Source organism: Leptodactylus fuscus, chromosome 1 (assembly GCF_031893055.1).
Source record: "Leptodactylus fuscus isolate aLepFus1 chromosome 1, aLepFus1.hap2, whole genome shotgun sequence".
NCBI lineage: Eukaryota > Metazoa > Chordata > Amphibia > Anura > Leptodactylidae > Leptodactylus > Leptodactylus fuscus.
Window position 1 is genome coordinate 364323739 of NC_134265.1, and position 15717 is coordinate 364339455.

Below are 15717 nucleotides of genomic sequence, written 5' to 3' on the forward strand. Positions count from 1 at the left end.
AGAGAACATCAGGTATGGCGACAGGCAATCCCAGTCACGACCATCTTTTTCTACCACCTTTTTAAGCATATGCTTGAGAGTCTTATTAAAGTGCTCCACTAACCCATCTGTCTGGGGGTGATACACAGAGGTCCGTATGTGGGTAATATTAAACAGCTTACATAGCTCTTTCATCACCTTTGACATGAAGGGCGTGCCTTGGTCGGTCAGTATCTCTTTAGGTATGCCTATTCTTGAAAACATATAGAATAACAAACGGGCAATACTCTTTGATGTCGTATTGCGCAAGGGAACCGCCTCAGGATAGCGAGTAGCATAATCTAAGACAACCAGAATATATTGGTGACCTCTAGCTGACTTGACTATTGGACCAACCAAGTCCATACCAATCCTTTCAAAAAGGCACTTCAATGATGGGCAGGGGAGCCAAGGGACTATGGAAATGTAGGACTGGGGCTTGTACCTGACACGAAGGACAGGGCGCACAATAGTCCTTCACTTCCCTGAACACGCCTGGCCAATCCTCTCCTGTGTTTTCTCCGCCCCTAGGTGTCCCCCAGGCACATGATTATGGGCCATATCAATTAACACACGGCGGTATGGCTTTGGTACAAGAAGCTGCTCCACAATTTCCCCATTACTTTTTGCAATCAGATACAAGAGGTCATTATTCATAGCAAAATGTGGTGGTCAGCATCAGGTTCCTGAGGCACATTGTTAACAACTGTCACATTATCATGAGCATTAGCAAGAGTGGGATCTCTACACTGTGCAGTACCAGAATTATCCCTTGAGACCTCTAATTCAGGTATGTTAGGCTGAGGAGCTGGGGAAGAGGCATCATCCTCCTCTCTAGGTAGGACCTGTAATGGATAGGTGTCGCCCTTCTCATGCACTTTGGGCGTAGGCGGGGTTTCCACCTTTGGTTGTGTGGTTGTACCTTTTCCCCACAAATCCCAGAACAAAGGGAAATCACATCACAAAATCACATTCTGCATAAGGTTTTTTACAACACCCACTTCATAATAAACAGATCCTACTATAGTCTCTATTGTGACCTTGGACATTGGGTAGTCCTTGACATCCCCATGGATGCAACAAACACTCATACGTTTGTCTGGGATAAATTCCCCAGCTATCAAGCTGGCATGCATCAGAGTGACCAGGCTACCAGAGTCCAACAACTCCTGGATAGAATGGCCATTCACCTCAACTTGACAGACCTGAGGCCCAGTCCCTAGTCCCAATGCCACAGCACAGACAGGTCTGGCAAATAATGATCGACACCCACCAGCATCACAGTCCATTGGCTCAGAGGTGACTGGGCACTGGGCAGTAATATGTCCTCGCTCATGGCATCTCCAACACTGTACCAGCCCTGGATTCTCCAGCAGAGAGTCCCTTCTTGGGCTGGTGGACGGCCTAGAAAACACATCTCCAGCTCTTTTCCCTCCACTGTCAAATAATGGAACAGTCTTACCGAGAGGCGCCCTCCACTGGGTGTTCCTGGGGGATGGTCGCGCTGTAGGGTCATCACGGAGTTCACCCCAATCACCAGTTACCTCTCCAGAAGGCTGACGAGCTGGTTGGCATCTTTGGGGTCTCAATGTCCAACCCAGCACTGCAAATGTAGGAGGAAGAGCACTGGTGAACCGATCTAGGACCACTTTCTCCACCATCTTTGTAGGCATACAGGTGTCTGGTTTCAGCCACTTTTTTCACCAGGTGAATCAGGTTGTACATCTGGGATCTAGCAGGCTTGTCCATATGGTAGCTCCAAGTATGTACCCACCGGGCATGGACAGCAGTGGTTACCCCCAGCCGAGCAAGAATTTCTGCCTTTAACTTATCATAGTCCTGGACATCTTGCTGGCAGAAGTCATAATGGGCCTTCTGGGGTTCACCGGTCAAATAGGGTGCAATGACGTCTGACGAGTCAGCAGCTGGCAGTTTCTCCCATTCAGCCACTCTCTCAAACACAGTCAGGAAGGCCTCCAGGTCATCATCTGCGGTCATCTTCTGCAAAGCTCTTTGCACAGCCTGCTTCTCATCTCTGTGCTCCACAGGTCTCTGCAGTCCAGTGACACCAGTCTCTTTCAGGAGCACAAATTGCTCCATCAGCAAATGATTCCTTTGTTGTTGCTGCACATTGGACTGTACAAGATGCTTCAGTATCTCCTCCATAGTCTGGGTCTGTATAGAGGCAGCAGCCTTCACTCAAGATAAGATAAGATAATCCTTTAAATAAGAAGAAGGAGGAGCCTTCACTCCAGCAAGGAGTGGACATGCCATTGCCCCTAACAACTGCTGTATGCCCACGTCCTCCACCAATTGTCAGGGTCTGGGGTTGCTAGGTGGGGTGGCATAGACACACAAGTCCAGTTTCTTTAGTCCAAAAACAAAGGTAGAGTTTATTTTCACTCAAAAAGGTAGTGCAGCAACAAAAGGAAACAATACAAAAATAAATACCTGCCTGGCTAGGCTCTAACTAAACATAGAATAGGTTACCTCACCTAGAATCACAGAAATCCAAAAAGTCAGTAGACTCACTCAGGACACAGCTCCAAAAATATGACCCATCTGTTTGCTCTCCAGCCAAGCTCTACCAAAGATTTGCTGCTGGAGCAACTTCTTAAGCCTCCCTGACGAGGAGACTCTCTGCAGCTGAATCACTGCTGGATCATCCCCAAAGTGTGGACTGGACTGGAGGGGGGTGGATTGACAGGTCCCATTACCAATCCTATCTGTCATTCCAAAAAATCCAGCCCAGTAGAGAGCATTTACCAAAATGCTCAGCAGACGAAAGTTGTCTGCTGAGAAAAAATATTCCTGGAGTTTTCTCATCTCACCCACCTGAGTAGTCTGGGTGAGATGTACACCCCCTCCATTACCTGACCAGCCATCAGCGTACAGGTGTCAATACTGTACCACTGTATGTAATGATATATAAGGGCAGAGAGAAGCTTTATATAATCTCATGTATAATGGAAGGCTTCTTACCTCCTGGGTGTGACTCCATGTTATAGACGAGTTATTTATATAAAGCTTCTGACCACTGACAGCCCATGGGGTAACATTTCCTACATTGACCTCACGTATGGGCTGTGTGGCTCCATGTACAATGATCCAGTTTAAGATCTTATATGGATGTACGGTTTCCCTCTGGTCATTGAAGTAATATGAAGGTCTCTTTGGATCCAGTGGATGCTTTGTCATCTGTAGGTGGCGCTGTAACTTCTGTGTGTATTGGGTAAGTCCAGTTATTGGATTTTCTTGATATTTGTCTTTTATGAGTAAGAACATTTCATGGAGAGCTTTCGCCAGGACTTCTACAGCCTCGTACAGTCTTTGAGAGACACCTGATGTGAGGCGAAATCTCAGGCTTGGTACAATATCCATTACACTCTCATTAAGGTCTTCATCAGTGTAGTTTATTGTAATGAAGGAATCTGTCTTTTTATTTCTTATTATTGGCTCTATTTTTTTCCAGAAAGACTCATAGAAAATTATTTTTGGGAGTTTCCTGTAGCTTTTCACAAAATCTTCCACTTCTAAGAAAGGTTGTGATAAAATGTCGATGGCTAGACTTCCATGAAATTCTGAGTACTGAATGTCTGTAATGTAATAATTAAAGGCCCATGATGGTGGAAGGATGAGAGTTCTGTCTGTAAATACCGGTAAAGATATTACATTCACAGAAAATGTCCCGCACAATATAATGACCCTGACTTGTGGATTGTTTATTGCATGTGATGTCTTCTTATATTCTGCATTCGTCTTTGTAAGTTTTATGGTGAAGGCCACACAGATCCCGCGCTCTCTCAGGTACTTTGTCAGTATCTGCAGTTCTTTCTCACCATAATCATCATCTGATACTAAAATCCCAACCCAGGTCCAGCCAAAGTGCTCCAACAGTTCGGTGACCACCATATTGTGGATGTGACTATTTTGAACTGTCCGGAAAACATGTGGATAGAGGAGTCTATCAGATAATGAGGGGTCGGTGGCTCCATAGCTGATCTGTACAAGACACAAGAGACAAAGATCATTCCTAACACAATATTTATATACTGTACTTTCAGTACTGGACATCTCCACCCCAGGACTCTATCTATATATGGTCCAATGCAGGGATGTGCAGCTCCTCAAATTAACACATCAGCCTTACATAAACAATTTCTTACATCAGCCTGAAGAGGACGCCAGAGATTGTTGGATGCCACAATCATGCCCAGGAGAGGTGAGATAACATGATTATTAGTGGTTATTCTCCCTAACATCCCCTGAGTATGATCGTGGTTCATGGGTGACGTCTTCAAAGGTTTTGTGTTTTTGTAAATTCCTCAGGTGCACCGTTAAATATTCTGCAATTACGGTGAAACTTGTGACCACGTGTTGAGAGACCTTATCACAATAGGAGGAGCCAGTTTGTTATAAATCAGTGTAGAGGTTTATTAATATCTTGAAGGAAAACACAGGAACAGTGAAAACATCCAAAATAATAGAAATAGTCAATGTCTCAATAGCTTACATCTTCAGAGAAGTTAGAGTTCTTCATCTGGATATCTTATAGTTACAGCTTGGTTCATGCTTGTCATCTGGTTGATGGACTTGGGCTGGTCAAGATGTCCTCCATGAATGACCACCTGCCTGGACCACCCACCTTGGTCTTCCCAAAGAGACCCAGACGTGTATTTCTTACTCATTTATATACATGAGAGAGGGTGTTACCTTCCATCTTGTTGCTATGTAAGGAGATTTCTAAAATGGTGTACTCTAACCGCACCCATGTACCCATAATATAGAAGTGTGATGTCAGTAGATTTTAACCCTTTGTGTGCTAGAGAATATTGTAATATTATAATATTTAACATTCACAAGGTGAAGCCATGCATTTCGAGTCCAAATGTTGTGCGGTAGAGAGCAACGCAAAGGTCTGGACATTGAACTCATTATCCAAAGAGGATTAGTGTATCAGCCTTAGTGTTTACACAATGAGGGTCTCACCACGAACCCCATCATACTCCTTGTCTGACACTATGGTCAACTGGTGAGGTGTTATGACTGTGTATAGTTATTTGGTTTAAAGATGGAGAGCGAGACTCCCCCTCCCCCTCTCATGACATCAGCCTGAGAGGAGACTGGGAGAGTTATCTGGTCTCTCTGGAGGAAGAGGGTTTCAGCCACATGCTCTTTGACTTGTCTCCCCTGGGAGGGGTGGGGGGCGACAAAACTTGTTCTACTTCTGGAAGCCATATGTGAGAGGCAGGCATATACACTACACATGCCCATGTTTGAGAACCTGTATATCCTGAATGAGTACCATTGTATATAGTTACAGAATGTATGCTGATTACATTATATTGTATGGACTAACACTCGTAGTATTGCCCTTTGGTCACAAGATGTTTACCCCCCCCCCCCCACTAGGGGTTATCAGGTATGTCTGGGTTTAGGGGTTTCTATAAGTTTGTTAGCCCTCGTAATCCAGCTTTACACACAAAACACTTCCTTCTTTATCAGAGGTATTAATAGGTAATTTGAGTGCCATCCTAGATGGGCCCGTCGGTAAGCAAACTATAGTGAGGTAGTTTACATATATAGAGCCTACCATGTTATGCAGCACTGGGGTCTCGGCTACCCTGTCAAGTGTGTGAAATTCTGTGTGGTTCTTTTACCATGGTTTTAGTAAAATACGTTTTTAGCCGAACTAGTATTGGGTCGGTCTTCATATCTGTGACTTCACTGTATTCTGGGGAGCCCACCCCTGTCACAGCTTACACATGTGAGCAGGTTTAAGCTCCTTACTGACTAAAGCGTGTGCCCTGAGGCCTGGGGACGAGGCCACAGAGAACCAAGTACAGGCTCTTGTTGGTATTGTTCCATCTTTTATTCCCATTTTATTTTCTGTATTGTATTATGCTTCTAACTGTATTTGCTTGTCACACACTGATACTTATTTCTGTACATGTCAGTGGCTAGTGCCGACCCACTCAGGTTAATAAATATATAAAGTTTATAAAGGTCAGTTCATATTATCCTATAGGACCTGGGCACACTCGTGGGGTGCGAGTGGAGAGTAAGAAAGAAGTCAGTAATGATCTATACTTCCTAGCACTCGGCAGTGCCCACACGCTGTAACTTTATGGCTGAGTTACTGAAGTTCATTCCCCTTTTTGCAAATAACACTCTTACCACTAATATCTAGCAGGGAAGAAATGTCAGGTTGTGACTTGGTTCTGCGATGTCTCCAATTACATGACCATGCTGAGGTTCAGTGAGCTCCAGAAAACCAACTATTCTATCTCTAATGTTTGTAAGATAATGGGCTGGGTTTTACATGCTGGGGCAATAGGGCTGAATAAACCACTGGAATTCAATGAGAAGAAGCTGGGAACCAATCATTGTCTCCATATAATGTATATTGCTAATATCAAACCTCTATCATTCATACTACACACATCACCCATATATCCTGCTCCAAACATATTACATGTCTGCTATACACTAATAGACAATGCCGGAGTATCTAATACCTGAGGATATCCATATAGTCCGAGGATTTGTGCTGCAGGAATAGTGGTAGATGATTGGTGGTCTCCAATGATACCGGCGAGCTGGCCATGCCCCCTACAGGAGTAGTTAGGTATTACATTACCCCGGCCAGATAGAAGATGTAATATACGGCTTACCGCCACTCGTCCATCTACACATGAGTCATAAACATGGTATCCCAGTGTAATATTGGGTAAAATGTCAGGATTCTGGTTAATATTATCAATGGCAGTGAGAACAATGAGATAATGTATAATCCCCTGAAGTTGTGGCCTGTAAATAGATAAAGATATATCCTGGTAAGTAACTGACTATGCACTACACCACCTCAGTAAGATGAGATAGTCCTGCTCATTCCTTATTAGCTTTACCATACACAATGCAGTTAAAAATATGTCCCCCCCCCCTCCTGATGTCCAAATAGCTTTGCCTTACAGTCATTAGCAGGGCTGTCTAGATTATTTCCAGAGATATCACTAGTTGAAAACTCAGTCAGGATTAGAATTTTTATATCATATATTATACAGCTGCATATAAATATAGTGACCCAGATTGTGTTTTCAACCAGTCATATCTCTGGAAGTAATATAGATAGCATGGGGTTCCGGGGCTTCCTCTCTGCATTCAGTGGTCCCTTTGCATTCCCTCGCAGTCTCCTGGTTGGCTTCATGTTCCCCAGCGGAACAGTGAGGTCTATTATGGGGTCGCAATGGTCACATGGGGTGGGCCCAAGTCATGATTCTTACAGAACCTGTTAGATTTATTGAGATCGTCCATTTTTGGGGTCATTATATTGATGACGTGCTTTTTATTTGGCAGTGGTCAGTTGACAGTCTTGAATAATTTTTGGCAGCACTGAATGACAATAACATGAATACTAAATTGACCTATGGATGGAGTTCTACAAAAATTGAGCTATATTGTAAAGATACGGCTACAAATTAGTTTTTACATTCTCATTCTACACATCCTGATTCTCTAATTCTCAATATTCCTATAGGCCAAGAGCCTGTCGTATCTGTTCCACGAATGAAGCTTTTAAGTCTGCTCATGAATTGAGCACAAGATTCAGACAATGTGGTTACCGGGATCATTGGATTTGTAATGGTTTTCTTCATGCTAATGCATCACAACGCTGTGATTTGTTGCAGCCTTCATGTTCTCACAATTTATCTCAACAGTCTTATCAACAGGTAGGATTTATTACCACTTTTAACTCACGTTGGTTTCAGGTACAGTGGATTCTAAAGAAATATTGGGGAGTTCTTACCTGTGACCCCATTTTCAAGCATTATGTGGGCCCACATCCTTTTAAAGACCAACAAATAGCAACATCGACTCCGGTTGTGTATTTACTAGTAGTGACAGAAAACATCATTTTTGTATTTTTTCACATTTCATTTGTCACTCTATAGGGGTAATATATCATGCCATACACCCATGTGCCCTTATTTACATGGGTCTTACTACTCGAGAGTAACAAAGACGTGTGGGCGAACACATCTTGGGCTTTATTGTTTCCACAAATTGTGACCATATTTTTCTCTTAAGACAATCCCAAAGCATTTCAAGTTATTCCATAATTCAGACCCTAGGGTATTGGTCATTGATGGCGTTAGGTTGGGATCCAGGATGGGTAACTGGGAAAATGCACTTGCCCAGAAGGAATGCTAGTGGATATTTACACTTAATACTACACAACCGCATGGTTTAAATGAACAAATCCGCTTCGCTTCATTTTTGTAAATGATTTCTATTTTGGTCTCCTTTAGAGATGAGCGAACATAGTTCGATCGAATACATATTTGATCGAATCTCAGGCCGTTTGGGGTATTCGAATGTAATAATAATACCACGAGGCAAACGCAGTAAAAATTCATAACCCCTCCCACCTTCCCTGGAGCGTTTTTTGCACCAATAACTGTGCAGGGGAGGTGGGACAGGAACTACGACAACGGAGGCAGTTAAAAAAATTGAAAAAACCCATTGGCTGCCGCAAACATGTGACCTCCAATTTATAAGAACCGCCGCCGCCGTATTCGCCATTTTTGCGGTCAGAGAAAGAGAGAGAGAGAGACATCTGCTGAGGGCTAGATAGCGATTAGCTTCAGATAGGAAGGCAAGAACTAAAGAAGAAAACCAACAGCTCTTCTCAGAGCTATACACTGTAGGGACATCAGTCCAGCTTTCCCCGGACGGTGGAAAACAGGGATACAGAACAGTTACTTGTTGCTATATATGTGCAAACCAGCTTTTGTTAGGTGTGTCCCCCACAAAATTGCAGAAATCCACAGCAGTTATTTCTTGCTATATACGTGATAAACAGCTTTTATTAGGGGTGTCCCACAAAAAAAGAGCAGAAATCCACAGCAGGCAGTTCTTGCTAAAATAAAATGTGTAAGGCTAGCGCAAGGGTACGGGGACGAGGACGGGGGCGTGAAAATGCAGATGTGGAGCAAGGTATTCCTCATGCAACAGCCTCTACTGTGCCTACTGCTCTGCAGCAGCAAGCATTGTGCTTCCCCACAGTCCCTGGCTTGATGGCCACATTATGTAGGGTGCAGGGTACAACCCTAACCAGGCCCGAGCACCCTGAAGAGGTATTACAATGACTGGCGGACAATGCTTCCAGCACATTCTCCACCAGCCAGTCAGCCTCTACCTCAACTCCTCCTCCTACCCAACAGTCTGGTCCTCCTTCCTCACAACATGCCCAATCTTCCCAGCAACCTAATCCCACCTTTCCCACCTCCTAGGAGCTGTTTTCTGGTCCATTCACTGACCCTCTTTCTGTCCCACCACATCCTAAATCACCAAAGGTAACAGATGAGTTGCTGTGTCCTGATACACAAACGCTGGAGCATCCGTTATCTCCTGTTGTTGTTGTTGAGCAGCAATCGGCCCTCAGTGACGACAATGACGAGACACAGTTGCCATCAGGGCAGCCTGTTGCCATGTGCGGTGTGCAAGAGGAGGAGGAGCCGTCAGAGGAATTGTAAGAGGAAGTGGTGGACGACGAGGACACTGACCCGATCTGGACAGGGCGGATGTCAAGCGGGGAGAGCAGTGTAGATGTGGAGGGAAGTGCAGCACCAAAGAGGGTGGCTAGAGGCAGAGGCATGTTGAGAGGCAGAGGACAGCTGCTTCACCAAAGCCAGGCCACAGCCAGCAGGGCCCAAAATGTTCCCTCTTGTACCCAGCCTAGAAAAAATCCCACATCGAGGCCACGGTCTTCGGTGGTGTGGAATTTTTTAAATGTCTGTGCGACAGACAAATATACTGCGGTTTGCACACTCTGCAACTCAAAACTGAGTAGGGGCTCTGAAAAGAGCAACCTTACAACCACTGCCATGCGCCGTCATTTGGAAGGCAAGCACTGGGCTCAGTGGCAGAGAGCAAATGCAGGACAATCGTCGTCCAGCTTTGCCGCCACTGCCTCTCCCATTGTTGCTAGTGCTGCAGTCCAGACCATCAGCCAAGAAACGTCCACATCTTCCTCCACCACTTCTCACTCACCCTCCCCTTTTACTGCCTCAGCTCCTTCTCATGCCTTAGCTCCTTCTCCTGTACATTCATGCGCCTCTTCACAGCAACCCATCATCTCCCAGACTTTTGAGTGCAGGCAAAAATACAGCGCTACCCACCCCCATTCACAAGCCTTAAACGCGCACATCTCCAAACTCCTGGCTCAGGATATGTTTTTGTTCCGGCTTGTGGAAACTCAGGCCTTGCGTGACCTGATGGCAAGTGCGGCACCTCGCTATGCCGTCCCAAGCCGTCACTACTTCTCCCACTGTGCCGTCCCCGACTTGCACTAGCATGTGTCACGTAACATCAGGCGGGCCCTTAGTTCTGCGCTAAGTTGCACAAAGTTCCACTTGACCACCGACATGTGGACAAGTGCATGCGGACAGGCACGCTACATTTAACTGACGGCACACTGGGTGAATTTAGTTGAGGCTGGGACCGGGTCACAATCTGGGGCGGTCTACCTCATTTCCCCACCCAACATTCCTGGCAGGGGCTCTTAACCACCACCCTCCTCCTCCTCCTCCACCTCTGCCATCACATCGACCCCAGCTACCTGCTGGAAATGCTGCAGCACTGGTGTGCGGAGAAGTCAGCAGGCCGTGCTGAAGCTCATAAACTTGGGGGACAGACAGCACACTGCCTCCGAGGTGAGGGATGCCCTCCTCGATGAGACGGCAACATGGTTTTTGCCGCTGCACCTGGGCCCAGGCATGGTCGTGTGCGATAACGGCCGCAACCTGGTAGCGCCTCTGGAGCTTTCCAACCTCTCACACGTTCCATGCCTGGCCCAGGTGTTCAATTTAGTTGTGCAACGTTTTTTATAAATTTACCCAAATGTACCCGAGCTACTGGTGAAAGTGTGACGCTTGTGTGCCCACGTTCGCAAGTCTCCAGTAGCCGCTGCTAGCCTCCGAAGCCTCCAGCAATGCCACCATCTGCCTGAACACCAGCTGATGTGCAACGTCCCCACATGCTGGAACTTGACGTATCACATATTGAGCAGAGTGTGTGAGCAGCAGAGACCCTTGATGGAGTACCATCTCCAAAAGGGTTCCTCAGAGTCAGCTCCCTCAGTTTCTGCACCATGAGTGGCCATGGATGGCAGACTTATGCGAGATCTTGCGTGTCTTTGAGGAGTCAACCATGAGGGTCAGCTGTGACGACGCACTCGTGAGTGTCAGAATCCTGCTCCTGTGTGTGATGCGAGAATCCCTCATCGCCATCAGGGATAACGCATTGTACGCTGAGGAGTCGGGCATAGGAGCAGAACCATCACAGCAGGATATTCATGGCACACTCCTGTCCGCTTCACAGCGTACATTGAGGGAGGAGGAGGAGGACGAAGTGGCAGATCTTATTGTCACACAGGAGGCTAGCGGGGAAATTCATTGTGTCCCATTGCTGCAGCACGGTTGGGGCGAAATGGAGGAGGAGGAAATGGAGAGTGAGCATTCCGAGGTGAGGGCAACCAAGTGATGCCAAGTAACACTCTGGCACACATGGCTGAATACATGTTGTAGTGCTTTGCAACGGACAAATGCATTTTCAAAATCCTGGAGAGCAACAACTACTGGATTTTTGCAATCCTCGACCCCCAGTATAAAAATAATGTTTGTAATTTTATTCTGGTAGAGGGGAGGGCCAGTCGCATGAGTCATTGCCACAAGCAACTGGTGCAGAATATTATGGAGATGTTTCCATCAACTGACATTGGCGGCAACAGGAGAGTTCCTCCAACAGGCGACAAACTGTCATCCGGTTCACACCCGGCAGGGGCACACTATCCAAGGTCTGGGACACGTTAATGGCACCCCGTGGCCAAAGTACTGCCACTCAGCGGCCTAGTGTCACCAGGAGGGACAAGTATAGGCGCATGTTGCGGCAGTACCTGGCCGACACCAGCCCTGTCCTCTCCGATCCCTCTGCGCCCTATACTTATTGGGTCTCCAAGTTGGATTTGTGGCTGGAACTTGCGCTGTACTCATTGGAGGTCCTTTCCTGCTGCCAGCGTGCTTTCGGAAAGAGTCTTCAGCGCAGCCAGTGGCATAACTCTGCTGGTTAGAGTCTCAATCCACTCTGATTCTCCCCAACTCTGCTGGTTAGAGGCTCTACTCACTCCAGGGGCCAAAAACACTGTATTTTAAAGGCTCTACTCAGTCCAAGGGCCCAAAACACTGCATTTTAAAGGCTCTACTCACTACAAAGGCCAAAAACACTGCATTTTAAAGGCCCTACTCACTCTAAGGGGCCACAAACTACACTCACCGGCCACTTTATTAGGTACACCATGCTAGTAACGGGTTGGACCCCCTTTTGCCTTCAGAACTGCCTCAATTCTTCGTGGCATAGATTCAACAAGGTGCTGGAAGCATTCCTCAGAGATTTTGGTCCATATTGACATGATGGCATCACACAGTTGCAGTCGCAGATTTGTCGGCTGCACATCCATGATGCGAATCTCCCGTTCCACCACATCCCAAAGATGCTCCTCTATTGGATTGAGATCTGGTGACTGTGGAGGCCATTGGAGTACAGTGAACTCATTGTCATGTTCAAGAAACCAGTCTGAGATGATTCCAGCTTTATGACATGGCATTGCATTATCCTGCTGAAAGTAGCCATCAGATGTTGGGTACATTGTGGTCATAAAGGGATGGACATGGTCAGCAACAATACTCAGGTAGGCTTTGGCGTTGCAACGATGCTCAATTGGTACCAAGGGGCCCAAAGAGTGCCAAGAAAATATTCCCCACACCATGACACCACCACCACCAGCCTGAACCGTTACCGATACAAGGCAGGATGGATCCATGCTTTCATGTTGTTGACGCCAAATTCTGACCCTACCATCCGAATGTCGCAGCAGAAATCAAGACTCATCAGACCAGGCAACGTTTTTCCAATCTTCAATTGTCCAATTTCGATGAGCTTGTGCAAACTGTAGCCTCAGTTTCCTGTTCTTAGCTGAAAGGAGTGGCAGCCGGTGTGGTCTTCTGCTGCTGTAGCCCATCTGCCTCAAAGTTCGACGTACTGTGTGTTCAGAGATGCTCTTCTGGCTACCTTGGTTGTAACGGGTGGCTATTTGAGTCACTGTTGCCTTTCTATCAGCTCGAACCAGTCTGGCCATTCTCCTCTGACCTCTGGCATCAACAACGCATTTCCGCCCACAGAACTGCCGCTCACTGGATGTTTTTTCTTTTTCGGACCATTCTCTGTAAACCCTAGAGATGGTTGTGCATGAAAATCCCAGTAGATCAGCAGTTTCTGAAATACTCAGACCAGCCCTTCTGGCACCAACAACCATGCCACGTTCAAAGGCACTCAAATCACCTTTCTTCCCCATACTGATGCTCGGTTTGAACTGCAGGAGATTGTCTTGACCATGTCTACATGCCTAAATGCACTGAGTTGCCGCCATGTGATTGGCTGATTAGAAATTAAGTGTTAACGAGCAGTTGGACAGGTGTACCTAATAAAGTGGCCGGTGAGTGTAAATCTCTGCTGTTTACAGGCTCAACTCACCCAAAGGGAAAAAAAACAAAATCTCTGCTGTTTAAATGCTCAACTCACCCAAAGGACCAACAAATGTCTGCTGGTGCAAGGCTGAACTAAGTTAAAAGGCCTAAAACTCTGCAGGAAAAAGGCTGAAGTCACCTAAAGGGCCTCAATCTCTGCTGGTAGCTCAGCTTAAGGGCCTGTAACTTAATTTGGAAGGGCACACGTTAAGGGCCAGAAAACTGAATATTTGAAAGTCTCATCACATCACTCACACATGAACAATGACAGTTAAGGGTGGAGGCTTTTGGATTTCACATTGCCTATTCCATCTGTGGTTGTCATGGGCAATGTGATCAGATAAGGAAAAAGGGCTGGGCAGTTTGCTCAGGACTATAAAAACCCACTGTATTTTACAAATAAATGAAACACTTGAATCACTGACAGCTGCAGCTGTGTTGTGTTTCCCTGAGCTCACAAAACATCCTCCTAATTGAATTAGGCCTACTACAACATAACCCAGGTGTCTTGAGCCCCTAAACAAAATTGGTGCCCAACATGGGGCATCGATAATCGTTGAATATGCAGCCGATAGTTTACTGGTCCATTCACCGACCGATTTTGAAGATGGGCCTGGAGGACCTCAGATGAATAAAACAGCGCTGGAAGGTATGCCTTTGTCTTGCCAAATAACTAATCTGAGTTCCTACGTGTCCCGGATCATGTGTGTCGATGAGTGAGGTTAGTTGCTGCATATTCCTGTAACAATCAATGCCATATTACCGTATTTTTCGGACTATAAGACGCACCCAGGTTTTAGAGGAGAAAAATAGGGAAAAAAAAATTTCAGGCAAAAAATGGTAAAATATTTAATATATGGGAGTTGTAGTTTTGGAACAGCTGCAAGGCCACATTGACAGGTGACCCTGCAGCTGTACGGGGATGTATAGGGCGTTTTTTTTTGTGGGGCCAGGTGTACTTTTTAGATATACCATTTTGGGAAATGTTTATTGCTTAGATCACCTTTTATTTAATTCAGAGGCAAAATACAGAGAAAAACCCGGCAGTTTAGCACTTTTGATTTTGACGTTCACTGTACATAAAAATATTAGTAGACCGGGCATTTTCAGACACAGGGATACCTAATGTGTATGTTTCACAGTAATGTTATACTTTTATATGTATTCTAGGGAAAGGAGGTGAACTTTTATTTATTTTATTTTTTTATTATATTTTTTTTAAGTGTTTTTTTTTTTTTTTTTTTTTTACTATTTTATTATCCCCCGCCTAGGGGGCTTGAACCTGCAATCATTTGGGAGATTCTATACATTACTATCGCGGAGGGTCATAGACCAGCCGCGATAGTAATATATATCTATGACAAGCCTCGGAGCCTTCATTAGGCTCCCGGCTGTCATCGGAACAGGTCGACTCCTGCGGCCTCCGCTGTGCAGGAGCCGGCCTGCATCACTAAAGGTATGGGGCCGGTGGGGACCGGCCCCGGGGCTAACTGACTGCCGGGACCTGTGGAGGAGGAGCGGATTTGCAGCATGGCCGCGCTTCCACCGCTGGTTTTCTTCAGCGGCAGTAGTGCGGCAATCTGCAGGCCCCGGCAGCTAAGACAGTCCCCGGCATCTGCTGTAATAGACCGGCGGATGCCGGGGAGTGTCTTAGCTGCCGGGGCCTGCAGTATAGTCACGCTCCTGCCGCTGAAGAAAACCAGCGGTGGCAGTAGCGCGGCAATCTGCAGGCCCCGGGAGCTAAGACACTCCCCGGCATCCGCCGGTCTATTACAGCAGATGCCGGGGACTGTCTTAGCTGCCGGGGCCTGCAGATTGCCGCGCTACTGCCGCTGAAGAAAACAAGCGGTGGCAGTAGCGCGGCCATCCCACATTCAGACTATAAGACGCACCCTCATTTTCCTCCGAAATTTGGGGGAAAAAAAGTGCGTCTTATAGTCCGAAAAATACGGTATATAGTATGGAAGAACCTAAAAAGTATGTTGCCTGTTGTGTGGTGGGAAACGTTATACCTCATTCTTTGTCTACTGTCCATGCTGTCATTTGGTTGCTACATCTGTTATAAAGTACAGTCCTATGAAAAAGTTTGGGCACCCCTATTAATCTTAATCACTTT

At 46.2% G+C, this 15717-nt stretch overlaps 1 protein-coding gene across 1 annotated transcript in view; it reads right to left on the minus strand.

Moving 5' to 3' along the window:
- The window catches only part of LOC142187944 (vomeronasal type-2 receptor 26-like), a 31336-nt gene extending 24004 nt beyond the window's left edge, over positions 1-7332 (minus strand). The window contains exons 1-3 of the mRNA XM_075261760.1: positions 7307-7332; positions 6537-6828; positions 3001-4020 (exon numbers count right to left, since the gene is read on the minus strand). Coding sequence (XP_075117861.1) covers positions 3001-4020; positions 6537-6828; positions 7307-7332 — 1338 coding nt within the window. The remainder of the gene's footprint in view (positions 1-3000; positions 4021-6536; positions 6829-7306) is intronic.
- Between the last annotated feature and the right edge of the window lie 8385 nt (positions 7333-15717).